This window comes from Catharus ustulatus, chromosome W (assembly GCF_009819885.2).
Source record: "Catharus ustulatus isolate bCatUst1 chromosome W, bCatUst1.pri.v2, whole genome shotgun sequence".
Taxonomy (NCBI): domain Eukaryota; kingdom Metazoa; phylum Chordata; class Aves; order Passeriformes; family Turdidae; genus Catharus; species Catharus ustulatus.
Window position 1 is genome coordinate 2,250,053 of NC_046261.2, and position 26,845 is coordinate 2,276,897.

Consider the following 26,845-nt stretch of genomic DNA (forward strand, 5'->3'; position numbering starts at 1 on the left):
GATTGCTGTAAGAGTGAAACTTCTCACATTCTTGCTTCCTTCTATATCTTTGTATTGCTAAATATCTGCTTGTGCACATACTGCTGACCTGATCACATGAGGAAATTTTGAATGCAGTGATGGCTTTCTCTTAGTCATCATTTCCCAGGAGATGGTTAAAGGAGAGACTGGGTAAACTCATGAAAATTATTAATAACACCAGAATAGTCTGTGAACATAATCTTAGTAAGGTTAATTTCACCTTAAAAAGATATTAGGTTGTACAAAATTGTACAAGCCTGTTGGAATCCTAACAAGGCAGTTTCCTTTTTATGGAAACTGTTCCAGCAACATAAATGTGTGCTTGGTTATTCAGCAGCTTCAAATACTATGTTGCTGGTTTTTTGTTGTGTTCTTGACAAAACTGCTTCAAATGCTGAGGGCTTGCTAATTAGCACACATGGAATGGTTAGTGAACTCCTGAAATCTGCCTCCAATGGATCTCATTTGGCTATAAATGTCCTTCGGGTGAGCTGTTGTTATCTGTAGCTGTGATCACTGGCTTGGGCTCAAAGGCATGGATACTATCCAAGAGCTACTTTGTGTTTTGGCTCCTGTGTGTTAAGCAGTGTTGGAGTATCCTCAGGACATAGCTGAGACCAGATGCATGGGGAAGTGGCAGCCAGCAATCTTGAACAGAACTGATCTGCAGCATCTCTCTTGTTCCTATCATTAACATATCTTGGATCAGAGTGATAAGGGTCAGTGTAAATGCCTCTGAGAACTTGTAAGTCATCCCACAGAGGGCTGCAAGAGGCAGCAAGCCAGCAGGGCCTAGAGAGGTCAACATCTGCTGTCTTGCCCCAGGCCCCATCTGCACCTCCACCTCATCTGGCATTGATACCCCATGATCCTCTGGAATTAACTTCAAAGAAGACTGTCAGCTGTGGTAGATACTGCTATAGCAGTCCTGCAAACTACTCATGTCAGAGTGCTATTGCTGATGAAGAATTGGTTTTACAGGCATCTTAAAGTGTTTATAAATGGTAGGCATTACGGAACTTTAAATCTATATTCAGGCCATAGCACTGTGAGTAGATTGACACAGACTGAGGATCATGTAGCTGTGTGGGTTCCATATGCTGCCAAAATATTCTTCCTCTTGCATGCTGGAAGGGATTTTCAGTGAAAATCATAGAGCATCTCTTGCTTTTTCACCTGACATTTTGAACATGTGTCCTAGGGAAGCAGTGTAAGCCTGCCCCAAACCATCTCTTCAACATCCTTGTGTCCTGGGAGCAGCACTGTTGTAACACCTGAGCTAGTAGAGTGTGCTAAACCCTTCAATTAAAAAATGCCTGGAACTAACCTCAGCTACCAATGATGTGATGGGATGACCTTGGCTGGATACCAGGTGCCCACCAAGCTGCTCTATCATTCCCCCTTCTCAGCTGGACAGGGGAGAGAAAATAAGATGGAAAATGACTCATAGGCTAAGATAAAGCAGTTTACTAAAGCAAAAGGTTGCACACACACAGACAAAGAGAAAAAAAATTATTCTCTATTTCCCATCAGCGAGCAATGTCCAGCTGCTTCCCGGGAAGCAGGGCTTCAGCATGTGTAGCAATTGCTCTGGAAGGCATTGTAAAATAATGAAAGGCCTCCTGTTCCTCCTCCCTCCCTTATCTTTTATATCTGAGCTGATGTCATATGGTATGGAATATCCCTTTGTTTAATTTGGGTCAGCTGGCCTGGTTGTGTCCCCTGACAGGATCTTGCCCTCCCCCAACCTACTGTGAGAAATGACCACTCACTTTAAAATTTTCAGAGGTTTATTAAACCTTAAGAAATACAACAAAGGACTGAATAAGGAAAAAGGAACAGCACTGAGAGCATATAACCATCTATCTCATGCTCATCTACAAAATAGCTGCTCCGCCTTTTATACCCCTGGCCCCTCCCAAAGTCTGTCAGTCAACTCTTCTTTGCCATCCATTGGTGGAGACTTTCTTGCAACTTGATTGGAGGTCAGGTGTTGTCATGTCACGCCTCCTTAGCAACAAGCCTTCCCTATTCCCAACTGCCCCATGCAAGGGGCACATGTGCACGCCCTCCCTCCACAAGTCTTTTATATCCAAGGCTGTCTAGTGGCAACAATACCGAGGGGGGGAAGGGGACTATGGGGAGAACAGAGGATGTCTAAACAACAAGACCACGATAACCATACACCAATGTCCCGGTTTAAAGGGACAGTATTACCAGGAAAAGGGAATTCAGGAACTCGCAGGCACAAAAAAGGTATAGGTTGGGAATAACAGTTCTTTACTGAAATATTTATAAGACAAACAAAAACAGCATCAGCTATACGAAAGAAAAAAAAAACAGTGACAGAACAGAATGGAATTCAGTCCCAGTCTTACAGGTTACAATCGGATGTTTCTGCCACCCCTCCCCTGTCAGGCTCACCTCAGCTTCCAGCAAAGACAATTCCTGTGATCCCCCCGTCACCCCAACAATGGAAACACGCTCTTCCCCCACATGTTCTGATGGTATTAGAGTGCATTGTGAACCAGTATCAACTAATACCCTGTATTCTTGTGGTTCTGATGTGCCAGGCCATCGGACCCACACCATCCAATAGACTCTGTTATCCCGTGCCTCTCCCTGGCTAGAGGCAGGGCCCCTCTAGCCCTGGCTATTACTCCTTTCCTGAACATACATAGTGGAGGTTCCTTCAAGTGGGTCTGACAGATCATCCTCCCTTCTGTAATGCCCAGCACCTTGGTCATGGGAGGTTGAGGCTACCTTCACTTTAGTGTAGCTCCCTCGGTTAGCATTTCCCTCCCTGAGTTGACGCACCCCTGCTGCCAAGACAGAAGTGGGTTTCCCATCCCATTTTCCCATGTCTTCCCCATGGTCACGCAGGAAAAACCATAGGTCAGCTCGTGGGGTGTACCCTCTTCCACTAGCTGGGGAGCGTTGGGCTGTAACCTTGGGGTATGAGGCTCGCACTAGTGCTGCCTTGATCTTCCTGATCTCCTCCCTCATCTCACTTATGTTACCTCTCATCCCCCTCACCTCCCTGATCTCCTCCCTGATCCCCCTCATCTCTTGGACCACGGAAGAAACCTGGGCCTGCACTACGCCATTCATCATACTGTGAAAATCCCTAAGCTTGTTAGCAACAGAGCTCACTGTTTCTCGGTGCTCATCAGCATTAATCATTGCAATGAAGGTGGTGTATTGAGATGGCCCTCGGTTTGCCAGGTTCCACAGCATGTGACCTGTGCACCTGACCTTGTCAGGGTCATTGTCATGCTGTCCATCCCTCCCAAAGAGTACCTCCAGTACCGCCACCTCTCTCAACTGTTGAATCCCTTCCTCAACGGTTTTCCAATGCATTCTATTATGGTACTCCTGCATTCTTTCTTTGTTGACAAACCTCTCTCTTACACTCATTAAAAGCCGCTCCCAGAGGGGAAGTGGGCCTGGCTCCCTTACGAATATTTGGTCCACACCTGAGTCCTGGGACAAGGATCCCAAATTCCTTGCCTCTGTACCATCCAAGTGCACACCTGTACCCATAAGGTCCCAGACCCGAAGTAACCAAGTTGTCAAAGCCTCCCGGCCCCGTCGTGCAATATCTTTCCGCAGATTGCGGAGATTTTCATAAGACAGGGACTCAGTGATGATTTCAACCTCTGGCTCCCCTGCTGGTTGTGAGGGCCCTCCTCTCTGGTCCTCTTTGTCTAGGTACCTTGCTTTCATTTTAGACTTCCTAGTTTCTACAGGGGCGACTGCTGCTGGCTGTGAGTGCCCTTGCAATTCAGCTGGACCCTGGGCAGATGTAACACCTATGGGTTCCACTACAGCATCACTGGATTCTCCCCCTTTATGGCAGGGCTTCTCACCAGCTGGGGAGAGGTACTCCTTCATCATCTGGCCCATCTCACTCATCTGCTTCACTAGAAGCCCCACCCACTCCGGGTGGTTTCTTTCTGAGATGGGCTGTGGGGTAGGGTCAGGCTCTGGGGCAGCATCCCTAATCTTTGGGGCAGGGTCAGGTTCTGTGGCAGCATCCCTAGTCTCTGGGGCAGGGTCAGGTTCTGTGGCAGCATCCCTAGTCTCTGGGGCAGGGTCAGGCTCTGTGGCAGCATCCCTAGTCTCTGGGGCAGGGTCAGTCTCTGTGGCCGCATCCCTAGTCTCTGGGGCAGGGTCAGACTCTGTGGCAGCATCGCTATTTCCTGGAGTAGGTATCAGAGTTGTTATCCAGCTCAATCCCCCGTTATCTCTTAATGTTAAATAGGACAAGCCTATCAGTAACACCAACCACTGTACGATATCATTAGCATTCAGAGGAAATCTGAACCCTTCAAAAACTGGTGGGGTAGACCCAAAAATTTGGGTGAGGGGTTGGGAGAAAATTTCCCCTGGTGTTATTCCCTCACAGTAGGTGCCATTATTAAAGTAATCCCAAAAACATGCATTTAGTGTGTGGTATCCCTGAATCCATGTACCCGCCGTCCAAAGGAAGTTAAAAATCCATGAATTCCTCACCTTATCAACCCATAAAGCAAGTTCGATAACAGTCACAGTAGCCTTAGTTACAGGGCCCATGCTTATGTAAGGGTTTGCAAATGGGAGATATACATGTATGAACACATGCAGCCCAAACCAGATTAAACTGGACCACATGTTGCTAGCACACACAAAAAAAAGTCTCAGGCAACCGAAGAACTGTTATTCCTTAACCTCGTGCCCCACGTTCGGGCACCAAGATCTGTCCCGGTTTAAAGGGACAGTATTACCAGGAAAAGGGAATTCAGGAACTCGCAGGCACAAAAAAGGTATAGGTTGGGAATAACAGTTCTTTACTGAAATATTTATAAGACAAACAAAAACAGCATCAGCTATACGAAAGAAAAAAAAACAGTGACAGAACAGAATGGAATTCAGTCCCAGTCCCTTTTTCAGTCACCGATGGCTCTCCGATGGACCAGGGCGGGCGGCTTCTTAGTCGCGGCTGCTGCAGGGGCAGGGGAGGGGGCCAGGTGGCCTCACCCGTCCCAGGTGGAAGAAAAGGGTGAGGAAGGAAATTCTGCTCACCGTGGGCGTCCCAGTTCCCAGTTGTTCAGAGGAAGGCAGGAAGCTTTAGCAGTCCAAATCCAAGAAGCCTGATCCCAACAGGAGAAACGGAACCTCTCTCCTCGAGTTCAGCCGGTGAGCTGTACCAGTTCTCCTACCCCCAGCGTCCTCTTACTTGCCGGCGAGCTGTACCAGTTCTCCTACCCCCAGTGTCCTCTTACTTGCCGAAAACAAAAGCAGGACTCCACCTTTCCCTAATGGGCCATCATTGCTTCAGCTAGTCCTTTGTCTCCAGCTCTTAACGGCTAATAGGAGAGCCATCCCAGCTAGTTTAACATAATAATGGGAAAAATTTCTAAACCTCGCCAACCCACAACAACCAATAAAACTTCTCTTAACATATACACAATATTCATCCCTTAATTGTGAGAGCCAATCCATCACATTACCTATCTATAACAATACTGATGGATGGCAGAATGTTCAAGAGACAGTGCTGACGCTGTTCCAACACTGCTCAGCAGTAGCCAAAACACTAGTGTGTTATCAGTACCTTTCCAGCTACCAATGCAAAGCACAGCACTGGGAGGGCTGCTATGGAAAAATGAACTCCAGCTCAACCAGACACAATATTATTCCATTCCAATATTATTTCACTCCACCTCTTATTCCATACCATTTGTGTCATACTCGTATCTCACATAATTTAATATATACATCTTACCTATTCCACTGTATTTAATACTTGTTACTGAAATCCCTTCTTACCAACTCTTACAACACAGTCTTCATTTTTAAACCATCTCTATACCCAACATACAGATTTATACATTTTCATTTACTACTATCCCCTGTCCTTTCACAGATAGATATTATTTTCCTATTCCATAGGCTTCCTCCACCCCTCCAGATGATCAAAAACAGGCAACTACTTTGTCACTGAAGCTGCGCGAAAAACAAAAACTCTCCAATGTTTTTAGTGTTAGAGAATCAAGGCACTACTTTATTCTGGCCAGGATGTGCAACAGAAATCATTTCATCCACATATAACCCGGGTTGTGCAGAGAAAATCATTCCATGACTCATGAATTTTACTAGATTTTTCAGATATTTATACAGTCAAACCCCATAGAAATCCATTGGTTCAATGTTCATTGGTCCCAAGTTATGCAGTTCTTAGTATTTGGTTTCCTATTGGCTACCGATCTCTTCACCTCTGATCCTAATTGGGTCCTCATTCGTATCTCTGTTTTCCCAGACCAGGTGTCTCCACCATGCCAGGGGTGACTGTGGAGTTGGTGGTTGTTAATAGTCGTTGATGGTCGTTATCTTTTGTGTATCTTCTGTGCTACTCCCAGTCTGTTGAGATGTTAAGCTCATCAGCCCTCACCTGGTGGACCAATCCCCTGAAAAGAAATTTCAATTCCCTTCCCCTGTGGCAAGGGCGAACAAAATTGACTAAAGCTACATAAAACATTTTAACCTTTGTAGCATTTCCAACAGCATGGTTTACAGGATGTTTCCAGCCAGCCAGTTGTTACCTCCACCATGGTGAGTATGTAGCTCTTGCCTTGGCATATTCATGGCAGTGGTCAAATGTAGTCAATTTGCCAGGCCTCACCAGATCAGAAACCCAGCCACTTCCCTCTATTCCAAGGAGATTTTACTTGCATGGCTGGCTTGATTGCAGCATATGTCACATTTCTGAATAACCTGTGTGATGGCCTCCATGATCAGGTCCACCACTCGATCACAAGCCCATCTGTATGTGGCATCTCTTCCTAGATGTCCCAATGTTTCATGGGATCATCAGGCTATAAAATAGCTCACCCTTCTATTCCCAGTCTAAGTCTACCTGAACTATTCCAATTTTGACAGCCTTATCTACCTGTTCATTGCTTCAATGTTCTTCAGTGGTAAAGCTTTTGGGCATGTGAGCATCTATGTATCTTTAGAGCCATATTTTCTACCTGTGCAGCAATGTCCTGCCACAATTCAGCAGCCCAGTTGGTTTACCCCTGCGTTGCCAATTGGTCTTTTTTCATTGCTACAACCACCCTCATAGGGCATTAGTCACCATCCCGTAGTTGGTATAGATAGAATACAGGCTACTTTTCTTGTTCCACAGTCTCTAAGGCTGATTGGATGGCTTTCACTTCTGCAAATTGACTTGACTCCTTCCCCTTCAGCAGCCTCAAGGACTAGTTGTGTGGGATTCCACACAGCAGCTTTCCACCTCTGATAGTTTCCTATCACACAGCAGGATCCATCAGCAAATAGTGCAAAGCCTCCTTTGTTTTCTGGTAGCTCATTATATGGTGGTGCCTCTTGGGCAAGAGTCACCTTTTCAGGTAATGCTCCAAAATCTCTGCCTTCTGACCAGTCTATAATCTCTTCCAGAATTCCTGGGCAGTTAGTTTTCCCCAATTGAGCTCATCGTGTGATCAACACTTAACTCCATGTAGCGCTGGTTGTGTGATGTGTTGAGGGAATGTTTATTTATTCTGAACATCCAGTGTAGCATGGGCAACTGCAGTGCTAAAAGGAGACACGCTTCTGTCCCAACAACTTCTGAGGCAGTTCAAATCCCATCATAGGCTGCTAATATCTCTTTTTCAGTTGGAGTATAGTGAACTTCTGATCCTTGATAACTCCAGCTCCAAAACCCTAATGGTCGACCTCAGGTTTCTCCTGATGTTCTTTGCCAGAGGCTGCAGGTGGGACCATGTTCCTCAGCTGCAGTGTAGAGTATATTTTTCATGACTGGTCCTGTCTGAACAGGCCCAAGAGGCTACTTCATGAACTATTCCCTGTCTGATCTGCTCAAAGGCCTGTTGTTGTTCAAGGCTCCATTGAAAATGGTTCATCTTCCAACTATAACCTGGAATGTGCATTCTCCAGAACCCCACAAGGCCTAGGAAAGCTTGTGTTTCCTTCTTGTTAGCTGGTGGAGACATAGTTGCTACCTTGTTGACCACATCCATAGGGTCATGATAATGTCCACCCTGCCATTTTATTCCCAAGAACTGAATCTTCTGTGCAGGTCCCTTGACCTTACTTTTCTTTATGGCAAACCCAGCTTTCAGAATGTCCTGGTTTAGGGCAAATTTGGGAGGAAACCTCTGAATGGGGTCCCTCTAGGAAACAGATTCAAGCAGTCCCTCCCCCAACTGGTTTGGGGAAAAAATATTCCCAGAGAGAAGTGGAAAAAAACTGTTTATTTAACAGGCAAAGTACTCCCCAGCACAAAAATGAACAATACGAAACAGCAAAACCTCTCGCTACTCAGAAGAGATCACAAATTCAGAAGAGTCCCTTCCGTGGGTTGCAACCCAGCTCACTCAGTCTGTTCTCAGTCCCTCCAGCGCTGGGAAATGCTGCGGCCCAGGCCAGGCCTGGTGGGCCACAGGTGTGAGCTCCCGGTGCTCCTCTGGGTTTTCAGTCCAGGGCAGATTCAAACAATTCCAAGAAAAAGTGAAAAAAACCACAGTCCAGGGAACTCCTTTGCCTTAGCTAGCCAGAAAAACTAACTAAAAGCAAAAGAGAACTCTCTCCCGCTGTCCACTACAGACAACAAAGTCTGTGTAAAGGATGCGAGGGAGCAAGTGCAGTCTCTGATAAGAAACTCTGCACCTCTTCTCTCCCCCCTTCACTCCTGGAACCAGTCTTAAAGCTGCAGAACTCAATATTCAACACCAACAGAACAGATGATTTGGGGATACAAGCATCATAAAGTCACCCCAAGACACAGAAGAATCTAAATTATTCTTTTGCCCTTATCAAACACTTCTTCTGCCTTCTTGCCCCACACAATTACAGTAATTTCAGGATTACAAGCCACACCTGATTATAAGCCGCACTTTCCGGGATGTCAGCAACGTTTTGTTCTTCCTCCATATATAAGCCGCACTGGATTATAAGCTGCACTTTCATTCACAGTGAGGATCCACGTGCAACTTTCACAAAATTACCAATTAGTAACAGAATCGTGGGAACACGGGGTTTACTGACTCGACTCAGGGCCATGCGGGCTCGGCCTAGCTCCCCCCTCCCCCACCAGGGAGCAGCCCCAGCCCGGCTACCCTGCCACTGCCGGCCACGGCCCTGCTCCCCCACGGCCACTGGGGGTGACCCTGGACCCACTTGGGGCAGGGCGGGCTCCGACTCGGCTCCGGGCTGCTGCGCACTCTCAGTTCTGGGTTGGCAAATTTCTGAACTTTTGTTCATATATTGGCCGCTCCGGATTACAAGCCGTACTTCCGGGTTTGGACCAAAACTTTAGTCAAAATGGTGCAGCTTATAATCGTGAAATTACTACATATTGTAGACATTCAGGGGCATCATCCTATTCCAGGACAGTCTGGATCCATCCATGACAGATGGTAGGGCCACGTTTCCACCTCTGGGGCAGTTGATTCCAGGTGTATTTGACACTCCTCTACATGAAAGCAAACTGTGGTCTGCACTCTGCTGCCAAAAGAGTTGAGGAAAATGCATCAGCAATGTCAGTTGCAGCACACCACTTGACCGCCTTCGACTCCAGTTCATATTGGGGCTCTAACATGTCTACTACAGTAGCACTCAGTGGTGGTGGTTTTTCATTCAGGCCACGATAGTCTACTGTTAACCTCCACCCTCCATCAGACTTTTGCACTGGCCATATGGGACTATGGGACTATTAAAAGGTGAGTGAGTTCTACTGATCACTCCTTGGCTCTCCAGTTGATGATTCAGATCATGGATGAGAGCCAGGGAATCTCAGTTGGTGTGGTATTGCCACCAGTGCAACAGTCCTGATAGCAATTGGTACCTGCTGGTCTTCAACTCACAGCACTTCCACAATGAACGGATCTTCTGAGAGGTCAATCAGGGTGGATAACTGTTTGAACTTCTCTGTATTTACAGTGGCTACACCAAAAACCCATTGGTACCCCTTTGGATCCTTGCAGTACCCTCTCCTGAGGCAGTTGATGCCAAAGATACAAGGGGCCTCTGGGCCAGTCACAATGGAGTGCTTTTCCCACTCACCTCAGCCTCTAATACAGAAAATTTTTGGCATCTCTCTGTCGCTTCAGAGATCCCCTGATGACACCAGTGCACACTGTGCACTAATATCTACCAAAGCATTATACTTTTGTGGATCTGGCATGCCAGGCTATGGAATCCACATAGTCTGATATATCTGGTCATCCATTTCTTCCTCCTGGATGAAGGCAGGAACCCTCCATTCATGTTCCTCATTGGAGTGTTCAGTGTCTGACCTTTGCGATGCCAGATCAGAAGTCCCCTCACCAGGCTCAAAGGACATGATTTAAGTTCTTCTATGTGGGAGATCGCTGATTGCCTTCTTGTATCTCTGCAGTAACTATACTGACAGTCATTTTGGATGACCCCTTCTCAACAGCTCTCTTCCCTCTCAGTTCACATATATGGGCTTCCAGCTGAAAGGTGGGTTCATCATCCCACTTTGCGTCCAACTCCTGGTCAAACAGGAAGAACCAGAGTGCACCATGCGGCATGTGCCTGGGGCTTCCTTTCCCTCTGACTAGGGCAGGAGAGGACCAATCGCTTGGGCAGATCCTGACAGCTGAGGCGCTGGCCTGTAGGGATGAGGAGGTACAAAGATTTTCTACAGTTTTTGAACCACTAAACTGCTCTCTCTCACAGTTGGTGTATCTATTTGCAGGTAATACATTGCTGCCAAGCTGTTAGAATATGATGCAGGGGCGTCTTGAGCCACCTTCCTCCACATGGCCAGTGTGCAAGGGACATCCTATGGATCTTTAGAGACCCTGTCACTTTTTAGATCAATATAGATGACTTCCAGCACTGTTAATTCTCTCAAGTACTGGATAGCTTCATCTGCAGTAGACCACTTCCCTGGGGAATTCACAGGATCTTTAAATGGATATCTTGCCTGTCGAGTTATTAATGGTTCTAGGTCTTCAAAGAGAGACAAGAGCAGTTGTTGGTTACTGTAAAGTTGTTTATTGTAGAAGCACATTAGTCTCTAAGGCAAAGAGTCCAGAATGTTAAAGCTTTCTGGCATAGAGTCCCGAGCAGAAGCAGGAGCATCAACTCCCTGGTATACAGTCCCGAGCAGAGGCAGCAGCTCCCTGGTATTTCTTCTGTTCTTCTTCCTCCTCTACTTCTTCCTCCTTTTCTTCTTCCTCCTCTTCTTCTTCTTCTTCCTCGTGTGTGGTGGTAGTGATGATGGCGGTGGATAGAGGTGGTTTTTTCACTCCAATACACGGATTTTTATTTGTAAATCATCCAATGAGCTAAAAACATGAACCTAAAACATTCCTTCTAAACCTATTAGAATTCTAGTTCTATAGTGCAGAAGTGGTGTTAATTCTTACACATAACTTACGCATATAGCTCTATCTATTCATGTAAATGGTTCTATCTGCTCTATCTGAAGAATGTAAGCAATGTTCTTAGTATGTTTTCATTATGTCTGTGGCTAAGTTTCTGAACTTTCAATGAGGTCTGAAATTTATACTAGATTCTAGGGTTTTTTACTCTCTTAAGGCACTTAAGGCATGTTCTTACTTAAAACTAAGACTTCTACTTCATGTCTGTGCAGTTTAATATACAGTAATTTCACGATTACAAGCCGCACTGACTATAAGCCGCATCTCCGGGTGTTGGCAAACATTTCGTTCTTTGTCCATACACAAGCCGCACCCAATTATAAGCCACTCTGTCATTCGCAGCGAGGACCCGCGTGCAACAAAGTTGCCAAATAGTAACAGAATCACGGGATGGCGGAGTTTACTGGCTCGGCTCGGGCCGTGAGGGTTCGGGACTGCCAACGGGACCAGGTGGCCCAACTCAGCGCTGCCGCTTGGCGGGGCCACTCGGGGCTGGCCGCCGCCGCCGCTGGGCTTGCTCGCCCCAGCCCGGCGTTGCGCCGCGGTGGCCAGGGGGCACGGAGCCTGCCAGCACCCGCGGCGGTGGTGGGAGGCGGGGATGGAGTCCGCTGGTACCCACGGCAGCAGCAGGCGGGGACGGGAGGCCCCCGCCTCCCCCTGAGCTGCGAGGTCAGCAGGAGGGAGCTACCCCGCCTCTCCCGGGCTGCGCTGCCTGAAGGAGGGAGCTGCCCCACCTCTCCTGGGCTGCGCTGCCTGAAGGAGGGAGCCCCCGCATCCCCCCGGGCCATGGGGCTGGCAGGAGGGAGCTCCCCCGCCTCTTCCGGGCTGCGCTGCCTGAAGGAGGGAGTCCCCCGCCTTCCCCCCATCCTTCCCCCGCGCTGCCTGCACGGAGCCCGGCTCCACACGCCGCGAAGCAGAGTAACCAATTTGTAACAATCGCATAAAGTCTGGTTTTACTGGCAGGTTGCTCGACTCGGCACCTCGGTTTGCACTTCCGGGGTTGGAAATGTCAGAAAATTATTCACATATTAGCTACTCCTGAGTGTAAGCCGCATTTCTGGTGTGGGAGCAAAATTTTAGTCAAAATGGTGCGGCTTGTAATCGTGAAATTACTGTACTTGAACTTCTCTAAAGGTTTTAATTCAATCCTTGCATTCTGTTCTCTCTCTAAAGGACTCAGACAGGCTTCTGTTTTACACACTCCAACCCTTGCCCTCACACTTGAGAAGAACCATCTCCAGAGGCTGCAAATTGCTGCCCCTTTTCCAATCCCTCTTTCAATTTCCCAATCTCTAGCAAGGGATCCCAACTGTTGGGCTTCATGACCTTCTATGTCCTGACTGCCGGCCCCATTATCCCAGCATCGAAGCAGCCAGGCAGAAATCCGCTCACCTGGCTAGTGGCTGTAATGTTTTCATAAGTCTCAAAGTTCTGATGAGGCCAGGGACCGAGTAACTTTGGTTTCCTGTTTGAATTGTCTCACTCCTTTCTCCAATTTCTTTGTTGAAGGATTGGCTTCTTGATCAGACGCTTCCTTTCCTGATTCTTCCTCTTCCTCCTCTTCCTCCCTTTTTAATTGATGGTATGGATGTATTGTTCTCTTTGTCCACTTTTTCACTACTGGGGCAATTACTGTAGTTGTTGTTTGAGTCCCTGTCTCAGCTGTAGTGTCCTCAAACACAGTTTGGGCTCCTGCCTCATCTTCAGTCCTCTGAGAGTACTGAACTGTCGATCAGTGGGCACAGGCCAGGACCCAGTATCAGGTGAGAAGCTGCTACTTTTCATTGGGGTAGGCAAGGCGCCCTTCTATCAGGCTACAGGTCAGTTTGTCAGGGTTGATTATCTGTTCAGGTGCAAAGTCCCAGGCAATGGGAGGTGATAACCGCCCTGGGAACCTGCCCAAATCCCGCCACCCAGGGACTGGGTGCTTCAGGGCACATTTCAGTGTTGCATCACCCAAAATTTGTTTTCTCTTACACTGGGACAACATCAGATTCCACAAACCCAATAATACGCTAAAAGTATTATTTAGTGGTATTAAATGGATCATGTAATAATGAACAAGGAACTCAGGAACCTACATAATAAAATCATCCACATTAATCCAAAGTAGGCAGAGGGAAATCACAGAATCACACTGAATCAACTAGGTTGGAAAAGACCTTTGGGATCACTGAGTCCAACCTGTGACTTAACACCACCTTATCAAGTAAACCATGGCACTAAGTGCCACATACAGTCTTTTCCTAAACACCTCCAGGGATGGTGACTCCACTGATGCCTTGGAGTGGCTACCTGGAACAGAGGCTAGACAAGATTAAGAAAATAAAAGCGGGTATTTATTAAAGATCTTCAATAGGTACTCCTTAGGCAGTCAAAGCCTTCAAGAGGTTACACCCAAGATGGACAATGGTCACGAGTTTTTCAGACATATAAGTTTTGTCCATTTACATATCAGGGATTAATCCTCCAATTACAGTTTCAGGTAATAAAGTCATATACCCCCAGTTTGTCCCCCTACAACTCACTTTTATTTATACTTTTCGGGGCCTGAGACAGTAAGGTGTCCTTGAGTTTCAGGCCTAGAGAGGAATTGTTTTGTCTGAATAAAATAGGAGAACAGTACCTGACAGGCTATGGAGTTTTAGAGTTATACACTTAAGCAGTGCAGGATTTGAAGAATATAAAAGCTAAATCCTAAGGCATCACCACCACCTCCCTGGGCAGCACATTCCAATGCTGAACCACTCTTTCTAATATCTAACCTAAACTTCCCCTGGCGCAGCTTACGACTATGTCCCCTCCTCCTGTCACTGGTTGCCCAGTAGCAGAGCACAACCCCCACTGGGCTACAACCTCCTTTCAGGTAGTTGTAGAGAGTGATAAGGTCTCCCCTGAGCCTCCTTTTCTCCAGGCTAAACAACCCTAGCTCCCTCAATCTCTCCTCATAGGACTTGTCTGCTAGACCCTTTCACCAGCCTTGTTGCCCTTCTGTGGACATGCTCCAGCATCTCAACATCCTTCCTAAACTGAGGGTCCCACAACTGCACACAGTATTCAAGGTGTGGCCTAACCACTGCCAAGTACAGGAGAAGAATCACTTCCCTAGTCCTGGTGGTCACACTATTGCTGATACAGGCCAGGATGCCATTGGCCTTCTTAACCATGTGGGCACACTGCTGGCTGGTGTTCGGCCTGCTGTCAATCAGTACCCCCATGTCCCTGTCTACCTTGCCACTGTCCAGCCACTCTGTCCCTAACCTGTAGTTCTGCATGTGGTTGTTGTGACCAAAGAGCAGGACCTAGCACTTGGTCTTGTTAAACCTCATATTGTTGGATTTGGCCCATCTATCCAGCCTGTCCAGGTCCCTCTTCAGAGGTCTCCTACCTTCCAGCAGATTGACCGCCTCTCAACCTGGTGTCATCTGCAAATTTGCTAATGGTAGACTTGATCCCCTCATCCAGATGATCAATAAAGATACTAAACTGCCGTAGTCTGAGGCTTGCCCCACTCCCTGATAGCTCAGTAGCAGGGAAAGCCTGAGACACCAGCATGAACAAGGGTAAAAGATACAAAAGAGGCTCTTTTCTCCCTGGGGGTTCCGTGGTTTAGTTCTTCATGGTGTCCAGGAGGCAAAGAGGACAAGGCCCAAGGACAGGAGGGTTTTCTAGGGTCAGGAAGGGATGGGGGGAGTTTGGCATCCTGCCAATAAGACAAAGGCAGAGGAGATAGGGTCAGACCATAGTTATTACAGGGGTCACAGGAATCAAGGGACATACCATTCTCAATACATCTTGGATAGTGGATTACAACACTAAACAGGACTGAGTCCAACACTGATCCTTGGGGAACACCACCAGTGACTGGCCACCAACTCAATGCAACACCATTCACCACCACTCTCTGGGCCTGGCCATCCAACCAGTTCTTAATCCAGCAAAGGGTGCACCTGTCCAAGCCATGGGCTACCAGCTTTTCCAGAAGTATGCTGTGGGAGACAGTGTCAAAGGCTTTGCTGAAGTCCAGGTAGACAACATACACAGCCTTCCCCTCATCCACCAGGTGGTTCACCTGGTCATAAAAGGAGATCTGATTGGTCAGGCAGGACCTGACCCTGCTAAATCCATGCTGGGACATGTATTCCCTCATCTTCTCCACGAGATAACTCCCCCAGCACAGCAAGGCCATCAATGCCATGGCAAAGCACAGAGCCATCGTTTGTAGTAACATGTTCCCAAACTCAGCAAAATAAAGAGATAAGCAGTGCAGCTGACAATCTCCATGTCTCACACAGGAGCTTGCTACTTAATAACTACTATAACATGCAATATATATAACTGCCTTTGTTTGCCACTAAAAAGGACTGATGGGTTGACCTGGGCTGGATGCCAGGTGCCCACCAAGCTACTCTATCATTCCCCCTTCCCAACTGGACAGGGGAGACAAAATAAGATGGAAAATGACTCGTAGGTTGAGATAAGGCAGTTTGCTAAAGCAAAAGGTTGCATGCACACAGACAAAGGAGAACAAAGCAAGGATTTTATTCTCTGCTTCCCGTCAGTGAGTGATGTCCAACCAATTCCCAGGAAGTAGGGCTTCAACACGTGTAGTGGTTGCTCTGGAAGGCAAATATTGTAAATAACAAATGTCCCTCTTCTTTAGCTTTTATATCTGAGTTGGTGCCATATGGTGTGGAATATCCCTTTGGTCCATTTGGGTCAGCTGACCTGGTTGTGTCATCAAAATCTCTGCCTCAAGCCAGACTATTCTCAACTTTTGTTTCTGTCTTGCAGAATGGAGATGTATGTATTTCAATTCTTCACCCACCTGTAGATGACCCACAAAGTGGAGAGCTGCCCTCCGAGAGGTGGAACCCTACCCAAAATGTCAGGTAACTGTGAATCTGTGATGTACAACAGTGACCTCAAAGGCTTGTGATCTCTCTCCAAGACTAAGGCCAGTGTTGGGAAAGTTTTGGAACAGAATTCAAGACTTTGGGAGCTTTAGGTCCTTAACTGGATGTGAACCAGAATTATCAAGTTGTCTGAAGTGCTGATGCTGAGGTGTACTGATGATGGACTAATAATGTGGAGAAATCTGTCCTGTTCACAGTGTTTCATGCTCCTAAAGCAACTGATTTCAATTTTTCTGCCCTTCCCCGGTTATTGTTATCCTATAGTTAGGGTTTTCAAACTCTTCCAAGATGCCACTAGTGGAAAAGAACATTTTTGGGTATTTGTGCCCAGTAGGAGTACAGTAATTTCAGGATTATAAGCCGCACTTCGGGGTGTCGGCAACTTTTCGTTCTTTGTCCATATATAAGCCACACTGGATTATAAGCCGCACTTTCATTCGCAGCGAGGATCTGCATGCAACTTTCACAAAGTTGCCAATTAGTAACAGAATCACGGGATCGCGGGGTTTACTGGCTCAGCTCGGGGCCTGGCGGGCTCCGACTCAGCTCAGGGCTGCTGCAGGCTTGCACTTCCGGGTTGGCAAATTTCTGAACTTCATTCATATATTGGCCACTCCGGAGTATAAGCCACACTTCCGGGTTCGGACCAAAATTTTAGTCAAAATGATGCGGCTTATAATTGTGAAATTACTGTAATTTTGTTCATAATCCTGCCTGCTGTTTGCCTTACAGTATTTGTGGGTCTCCTGTCCTGCAGTGTGATATCTTGAGCAGTTAACCAGGTAGCTTTCTTCCTGACAGAAAGACCCAAAGGATCACTAAGTATTAGAGGCATTTGGGGCTGACCTGTCTTTTTTTTTTTTTCTTTTTAAGCACCAGTTTAATTTCATTCTCATTACAAGACACTGCCAATAAAGAACTGATAAAACTCATATCAAGTAGCAATTTACCTGTGCAACTGGTGTAGTAAGTGATGTAGTGAAAAAACCCTGAAGTAAGGTACTTTCTGTTCTAACATTTTAATCTGATTTTTTATCCAGATAAGGTAAAAATAATTGCGTCTAGATTTTTATCATATGAGGATTATTCTTGCTCTCAGATTTATTACATGTTGGTTCCTCAGCTTGAAATCTGTTATTTATTGGTAAATCCAGGTAAGGATCTCAGGACACCTGAGGGAATACAGTGATTTGAAAAGGATTGTCTGACAGTTTAACTCAGCTTTCATCTAACTTGGCTTCACAAAATTAATTTGAAAAGAACCTCTGTCAAAGCAAAGATCTAGCAAGGGGGATTCAATGGATTCTTGACCCTTGAAATATGATTGTAACGCACACTGCAAAGTGCTGAACTAGAGCTAACATAACAGGAGACTAGGAATTGTAGGAGTCAGCAGATTATAACAACTGATGTTCCTCCTGGAGCATGCTACTTGAAGGTTAAAAAGGCCCAAGAGAAATGGTGTATCTTAGCTGCATGAAGTCATGAAGGGTTGGGAATCTGATCCTTAGAACTTGAGATAATGGTTATCTAATACATCTGTACCAAATAGACATTCTAGTTCAGATTTTTAAAAAGGAAAAATAGGCTTAAATACTATCTTGTTATACTGCTAAGCTACATTCACCTGTCTCTCTGTTCAGATGGCTATTAAACTGGTTTTTTCATACATCTGGTATGGTTAGGACTAGGTGACAAGCTTCAACTTAGAAAACAGTTTTGGGCATTAGTTGCTTATAATGCACACACATTTTGATTATTTCACAATATACAACCCTAAAGATTGACATGAAACTTCTTATGGTACTAATTCTCTGATTTCTGCTCTCCCTTACCATGGTGCGGTTTTTGGTGCTTACTCTTGGAACATGTTGGTCTTAACAGTGATATTTGGAGAGAAAACATTCCTTAGCTGTATCAGCAAGCAGAAATAAAACTTGTCTTTCACTGTTAGCCTGCTGCTTGTGTAACCTAGGGCTTCTCTTCAGCTGCTGAATTTTGTAAATCTGCTTACTACAGATGACTGGTTGAAGTGTCTGTAGTGAGGAATGTAATCCTTCAACTTTTAAAGCACATGCACATCTCTACACTTAATGGTTTCATTAATTTTTTTAAACACAGTCAATATGGGCTTTCCCATCACTTGGAGCTAGATGAGGCTGGCATAAGTAAATATAGCAAACATCCAGCAAGAGGTGAAGCAATGCAGCTGTGATCTATATGGCAGAAAGTTTTGCTTTTCCTACATCCCATAAAGCTGAGGAAGTGGTGGCAGGGCTTAAGGGTTGAGGCTCTGATAAATTTTAACCTTTCTCCCTATCTTGCCTGGCCTCACTCTGTCTTTTGAGTTGCACAGGCCAGAATTCAGTACAATATTCAAGATTTTGGTACATCTGTATCTTGTGCTGATATGTGATGCCCCATCTTACTATTGCTTTGTTTTCTGAGGATACCCATTTTTGTTGGGTTTTTTGTCTGCTTTAGTGCATTGAGCTGTTTGCAAAAACTGTTCAGATGTAACATTACTTTCAGTGCAGTCTAAGTCTGATACTTTTATTGATATATGGAGAGAAAAAGTCAGTTAACAGTTTTGATTCCTTGAGCCTCTACTGGCTTCTCTCCTGATTTACCAAAATATGAGTATTGGTCTAATACCGATACTCAACTGTGACGGACAAAAGACTCTCTAACAATTTAAAGTTAGAAAGGGTATGTTTATTCAGCGCTGGGCAGCAGCGTGGGGTAGCCCCCTAATATGCACTGCGAAATTACAGGTGGTCACATGTGACAGGCGGCGACCTCTTTTATGGTCAGAGATCACTCACCTGCACAGCAAAGGGTGGTCTGAGAGTTCTTATTTTGCAGTCAGGGCGCAACAGGGCACGAAAGAAGACTCGAGAGCTGATGTTCAGAGGTTTCCAAGGTTGTTTATTCTTTCTTATCTAAGGAATTTTCTGTCTACCTTACAGCGGTCCACTCTGCAACTCATCCAAGGCTGTTCTCCTGCCCTCCGGGGCAGGACTTATCTTTTATACCCTAATTTACGTCTACTTTATTTACAATTAATCACCAATACTTTATACCCACTTTACACCGAGCAGTTTTCCCTTCACCAATCCCGAGTTGGCATCCCGACCCAGAAGATGGATGCCATGAAGAAGAAGAATTTTTTACTACGCCACAAATCCTCCATCTTGTGTCCAAAACCCCCTAATATAAACAATCTTTAAAACCTTACTTTTCTACTTTTTAACACACCAATTTACACTCTACTTATTTCTGTGACTCTGTAATTCTGTATATAAAGATGGTAATTTCTCCCAGGGACTTAGATTGAACTCACAGGGATTTTTGGCACCTTGCCAAGGCTTCTGAGCCCCCTGTACAGGCTCCAGGGAAGCCAGGGGAATATCCTGGCTTCCCACAGTCACAGAGTCTATTTATTGACAAATTTTTCATGCCCACATTCTATGTTCAGAAGCATACAATACAGTCCCTTCATGATTTAGTCTTAGAGCGACTATTGGATGTATCAAGTTCACAGATGCATTGTGTATAGTAAGTAAAATTGACTAAGACCTACCAAGATTGAAGCTCTTTTTCATTTTAGAGGCATTATCCCAAACAATTTTGCAAATTTTATCAGGGAATGCTCTTTTCTTACCTTCTTTGATAACTGTGGCAGTAAATAACTGCATCTACATTTGTGCATGAGTACATTTAGGAGCTAGAGAAATGTTCACATTAGCTGTGCTTAGTGCTTTAATTATTACTTCTTGGTCTCGTTCTTCTATATTTTCCTATTCTGGTAATATTTTGGTTAATTTTAATAAATGTTTCTTAATGCTAACAAAAAAATATTCCAAAGGCTGCTATAATATAACCAAATCACTTTCCATCACAGCTAATTTGTTCATTAACACTTTTGAATTTATTTAAAACTCAATTTCATTTTTAATATCTCAGTGAAATCTCTCTTTTTCTTAAAACTAGAAGACCTAAAACTTTGAAGACAAGCAGTCCAATCAGTACAATCCATAAAAAGAGTTTTGAGAAATGGGGTACATTCTGGCCAAATGGCAGAAGTACTTACTTGCATTTTCATTTTTTGCTCAATTTTTGTTCTTTTTCTTTTGAAATAATCGTAGTTTACATTGTTACAGTCCTCTTTGACACTGGTGAAGTTGTTTGGCTTTGATTTGTGAAACTCAATTCAGTGATGTTAAAATCAAGATTAAACCCTTTTGCTGCGCACCCTTCAATTTTAAGTCTAAATTTAGGACACGTGGTCAAGCATTTGTCACAGCATCTAGGACTAACTTGGATGAGTTCCATAGGTGGATGGTGAGCTTCATGGAACCCATTTTTTACAAATGCAAATTCACATACCTTAAACATTTTTCCTTTCTCACATACTTGCATTTGTGACCCTTAACATTTTGCTAAAAGCCCTACGAGAGTAGGGATTGTAGTTATAGTAATGACCACAAGGGTCACAACTGTTCACATTATGTCCATGATAACTTAAGTCCATTACTCGCTATTCCTGGTGAATTTCAGCTTCAGGTCTCTCTTGTCTGGTGCAATCTTCTAAATTTCTTCAGCTGCTTTCTTCACTCAGGGGTGATGGATCCAAGCTTTCTGTTCTTTGATCTTGACTGCTATGAAGGTGGCAAGGACTGGAATGGTCCTTCCCACTGTGGTTCCAAAGTTTTCTCCAGCATGTCCTTTTCTGCTGATGATCGGTGAATCAGGTCTCAGCATCTTCAAGAGGAGTGTTCTTCAGATCCGGGTGACTGGAGTAGGTGGTTTCAATGGTCTCCAGGCAACCGTGGATCACTGGTTCTCCCTCACTCCCGCTGAGGAAAGAAGCTGAGTTCACAATGTTAGTTACCACAATTTCAACATAATTTTGTTCTACCAGTATGGCCTGGTACTTAAGAAATCTTGGTGGGGAAAGCCAATGTCCCCCTTTTGCCTCCAGGACTGCAGACACTGTGTGGGATACTAGCACGGTCATCTTCTGGCCTAGGGTGTACTTGCATGCCTCTTGGATGTTCACTGCTACAACAGCTCTGAGGCACCCTGGCCACCCCTTGGCTGCCATGTCCAGCTGTTTGGAGAAGTTGGCAACTGCCCTCCGGTACGGTCCCAGGTCTTGTGCTAGTACTCTCAGAGCAATCCCTTGTTTTTCGTGAGAAAACAGAAAAAATGGCTTACTCACATCTGGAAGTCCCAGGGCTGGAGCTGACATAAGAGCCTTCTTTAGTTGGTTAAAGGTTTGTGTTGCTTCTGTTGTCCACTGAAGATCCCTGCTCTCTCCCGTAATTAAGGCATACAGGGGTTTAACGAACAATCCATAGTTATAAATCAGGAGTCTGCACCACCCCATCATGCCTAGAAAAGTTCTTAGTTCTTTTACTGTCTGGGGTTTTGAGATTTGGCATATTGCTTCCTTGCGGGCTTGCCCCAAGGTCCTTTGTCCAGCACTCACTTCATAGCCCAGGTAAATAACTGTTCATTTCACCATCTGGGCTTTCTTTTGGGATACCCGATACCCCTGCAGACCTAAGAAGTTTAGGAGGCTTACCGTCCAATCCACACATGCCTCCTGGGTCCGGGTGGCTATTAAGAGGTCATTCACATACTGAAGCAGTTGACCTTCTCCAGGTGGGGGTTCCCAAGATTCTAAATCTTTTGCCAGTTGTTTTCCAAATATAGGAGGGGAGTTCTTGAACCCTTGGGGTAGTACACACCATGTGAGCTGAGCCTTACATCCAGTTTTGGGATTTTCCCATTCAAATGCAAAAATTTTCTGGCTGGCTTCATGGAGAGGGAGGCAAAAGAAAGCATCCTTCAAATCTAAAACAGTAAACCAGGTTAGTTCAGGTGTCAAACAAGTTAACAAGGTGTAGGGGTTGGCAACTACTGGGTATAAATCTTCAGTTATCTTATTAACAGCTCTTAAATCTTGTACTAACCTGTATGATCCATTGGGCTTTTTCACAGGCAAAATAGGAGTATTAAAATCAGATTGACACTCTTTTAATAGTCCTATTTGCAAAAAGTTCTCAATGATTGGGCTAATTCCATTTCTGATCTTCCCTTTTCGAAGGGATATTGTTTGATCCTTACTGATTGTTTTCCTTCTTTGAGCCGGATTTGTACTGGTAGAGCATTCCTTGCTCTCCCTGGTATATTAGAGACCCACACCCCAGGGAACACCTGATCTATTATTTTCTTAATAATTTCTTCTTCATTTTCCACTTCAATTTTTTACTTATTAGCATTAAGCTTAACAGTTGCACATATTGTTCATCTTTTACCTCCAAACTAATTTCCCCATTTTTAAATATTATCTTTGCTTCCAGCTGCTCTAGCAGATCCCTGCCCAAAAGTGCAGATGGAGCTTTAGGCATATACAAAAATCGATGAATTCCCCACAGTTTTCCCAATTTATACTTTAATGGTTTACAAAAATATGCTTTTTCAGATTGGCCAGTTGCTCCCTTTACTACAACATAATCATTTGTTATGGGTATCAGAGCCTTGTTTAACACTGAATATGCTGCCCCTGTGTCTACTAAAAATTTCACTTTTTTCTCATTGTTCCCTAGTTTGACCATAACCAGAGGGTCCTCTAGGGTAGGGCCCTCTGGTCCCCTTCAGTTCTCCTTTATGTGAGCCACCACCCCCTCTCCTTTTTGGTCACCTTTTCTCTGTTCGTCACCCCTTCTTAGTTCTGGACACTGTTTTTTCCAGTGTCCGAATTTCTTACAGAATGCACATTGGTTTTTTTCCAGTCGGGGTGGTCCTTGTTTTGGGGGACCTTGCTGATGTTTCCCTTTTACATTTTCTTGTATTGTTGCTACTAGTTTCTTTGTCCCTGGTTTACACCCCTCCTCTCGATTGCTGAAAACTCTCCATGCCTCATCCAGCAAGTCTCTCAGTTCCGACTTGCTGGGGCCCGCATCTTCTGGAGCTTTCGCCTGATGTCACTTGCAGATTGCCCTAAAAACAAGTTTACCAACTGTTGTGTTCCCTCATCAGATTCAGGATCCAGGGTGGTGTGTCAGGCGCATTGCCTCTCGCAACTGATCTAGAAATTCAGAAGGATTTTGAGAGGGATTCTGTTTAATAGCAAACAGGGCTGACCAGTTTATAGTTCTGGGAATTGCCCTTTCCAGTCCCTTTACTATTAATTCCTGGTATTTTGTCAGCCGTGCTCTTCCCTCTGGCCTATTGGCATTCCAACCTGGGTCCTGAAGGGGAAATACATCCTTAACATCATCTTGTGTTATTCTACAATCATCCTCAGCCAGATCTTTAGCTACCTTTAAAACCATCTGCTTCTCTGATTCTGTTAAGGAGTCAAGTAGTATCTGAATGTCAGCCCAATCAGGCATATGTTGTTTAACCATAAATTTCATCCTTTTATCAACACTTAGTGGGTCAACCCGATAATTTTTAGCAATCTTTTCCCAGGATTCTAAATCCCAGGCAGTAAAGGGGGCTCTGACTAACATTGTCTCCCCCTCAGAGGTGGCTGTTTCCCTTAGAGGGGCTTGTATGGCCTCCCTCATTTTTTTTCGGGTCCTTGATGCTACAGGACCCTGTGGGGAGAGTTCTTCTTCTTCCTCACTAGCACTGGAGGGTAAGGGTGGATACAGTCCAGTTGGCTCTCATGGTTCGGGAGTTGGTGGGGAAATTCCCATATTAATTACTGTTCCCTCAAGTGAGGATGAGGCAGGGGATGAAGCAGGGGTAAAACCTGAAGTCGATGGTAGTTCTAAATCTGCTTCCCCTCCCACCCTTCCCCTTCCTTGTCTTTTAGGGGGTGGTTTAAGCAATGCTTCTGTCTGTCTCCTCTTCCTGAGCCGGCATACGATATACTTTGTCAGGATGTGTACACCTCTGATTTATTGAGCATGTGCTACAACATCTCTTAGGTTTCCCATTATCAGCTCTATTATCTTTCTCAAGAGCCAACACTAAAGGGTCAGAGGGTGGTCTAATTCCACAAACCCTTTGCCACTCAGGGTGATTCCTAACAGAAAAACACATGTCAGCATAAGTAACTTCATGCCATTTCTGCTCACGCCTGAGGAAAAGCATCAGCTGTACTAAAGTGTTATAGTCCAATGTCCCTGATGGGGGCCACTTCGCCCCCTCCTCAGGTCTATAGAGGGGCCACCACTGTGTGCACAACTTAATAAGCTCTCTTTTAGTTTCTCCATTCTCATGATCCACCGGTTCTTTCCACTGTGTCAAAACACATCCTAAAGGACTACCTTTAGGAATCTCTTTGCTTTCACTTGCCCCCATGCTGAAAATTCTTTTTCTCCCAACGCCTTTTGACTTTATCCCAGCTCCGGAGTTTTACCTGGTAGTAACTTGGTACAAAAATATTCTGAGCACACTCAACTCTAAGGATTTCCACTGGCTTCTGTAGGATTCCTGAAACCCCGTTTTCTAACAGTTCAAATATTCTACTACTACCGGGGTCCTCCTGACCAGTCGATATTAAGATCCGTATAACTATCTGGGTAGCCTTTTGCTCCTTTCTACGACAAAGATAACAAATTCCACTTTTAGGTATCCTCCACTTAAACACTTGTCTGACCCACAATTCTCGACAAGCTACACAATGAAACACAACCCACGGATTACAGTCACAGCCCTCTCTGGGGCAGGGAAGGTCCTTTGGGCTGGGATCCCCCTCCCTAAACCTTCTATTCCTTGGCATATATGTTTATCAGCAGAGGAAAGGGGAAGGAGTAGAACCAACTGACAAAATAAAGGGTTAACAGTAAACTCAATGAACCAAAATACAGTAATTTCACGAATACAAGCCGCACCAATTTGACTAAGATTTTGCTCCTAAACCGGAAATGCGGCTAATAATCAGGAGCGGCTAATACAACCTCAGAAGTGCCTGCCAGAGTGCTGAGCCGAGCAGCTGCAAAGTCGGCATTTTGCGATTGTTACAAATCGCTACTTTGTTGCACTGCGGGTGGAGCCTGGCTCCCTGTAGGCAGCACGGGGGGCGGGGAGAGAGGCGGGAGAGCTCTCTTTCCTCCTCTGCCACAGCCCAGGGGAGAGACGGGGGGGGCCCGGCGCCGCCATTGCCGCGGCCCGGGGAGGGGGGGGGGGGGACCCGGGCCGCCCCTACCGCGGCCCGGGGAGGGTGGGGGAAGCCCGCGCCGCCATTGCCGCAGCCCGGGGAGGAGAGGGGGGACCCGGGCCGCCCCTACCGCGGCCCGGGGAGGGTGGGGGAAGCGCGCGCCGCCATTGCTGTGGCCCGGGGAGGGGGGGGAAGCGCGCGCCGCCATTGCTGCGGCCCGGGGAGGGGGGGGGAAGCGCGCGCCGCCATTGCTGTGGCCCGGGGAGCCGACAGGAGCCCCGCGCAGCCATTGCTGCGGCCCAAGGAGGGGGGGGGAAGCGCGCGCCGCCATTGCTGTGGCCCGGGGAGCCGACGGGAGCCCCGCGCAGCCATTGCCGCGACTCGGGGAGCCGACGGGGTGCTTTGTCCCCGCCCGCCGCCGCCGCGGCAGGAGCGGGGAAACTCCGTCCCTGCCCGCCGCCGGCGCCACGGGCGCGGGAAAGCTCCGTCCCCGCCCGCCGCCGCTGCCGTAGGAGCGGGGGAAGCTCCGTCCCTGCCTGCCACCGCGGGGCAGCGCCGACCCGGGGTGACCGAGCCCAGGGGCAGCGGCGGCCGGCCCCGAGCTGCAGCACCGTGCTGGACCACCTGGCCCCGTCAGCGGCCCCTAGCGGGCCGAGCCTGCACAGCCTTAGCTCAGCCAGTAAACCCCGCCCTCCCGCGGTTCTGTTACTAATTGCACGCGGGTCCTCGCTGCGAACGACAAAGCGGCTTATATTCGGGTGCGGCTTATCTATGGACAAAAACCGAAATATTTGCCAACACCCAGAGATGCGGCTTATAGTCAGTGCGGCTTGTATTCGTGAATTTACTGTACTTGGAGTAATTCTTCCAAAGCTTAAGCCACTGACCAAGACAAATGGTTATTATATTTTTCTTTCTCTTTTTTTTTTCTCTTTTTTTTTTGTTTTTCCTTTTTTTTCCCTCAAAAATCTCCTCTTTATTTACTTCTAAAAGATTCACATATCACAACCAAACAGTCTCAAACACCCTATTCACAAAACTTACACAAAACTTACACAGTTCAAACACACAAAGCTCACAAAAACAAACTGCACACTTAAACACACTCATATTCAGCATGCACAAACTGTGATCACCGTATTCTGCAAGCCAAAAATGCAGTCATCACACCTCAATGCCCGCAGCCGGTGCCTCAAGCTGGAAATCACCACTGTGCTGCCTTTAAACTACAAATAAAACTTCCACCGACCCACTGCTGCATGAGCTCTACCTCTGACAGCTGCCACTGGCCTGCCAATGCACCCCCACTACGGGGCACAAGTTCCAGCCTCACCTGGAACACAAACCAGTACCAAATTCCATGG

General features: G+C 46.2%; 1 protein-coding gene across 1 annotated transcript in view; it reads left to right on the forward strand.

The window, feature by feature from the left end:
- The window catches only part of LOC117005095 (ubiquitin-conjugating enzyme E2 R2-like), a 147,392-nt gene that overhangs the window by 105,744 nt on the left and 14,803 nt on the right, over positions 1-26,845 (forward strand). The window contains exon 3 of the mRNA XM_033076368.1: positions 16,236-16,333. Coding sequence (XP_032932259.1) covers positions 16,236-16,333 — 98 coding nt within the window. The remainder of the gene's footprint in view (positions 1-16,235; positions 16,334-26,845) is intronic.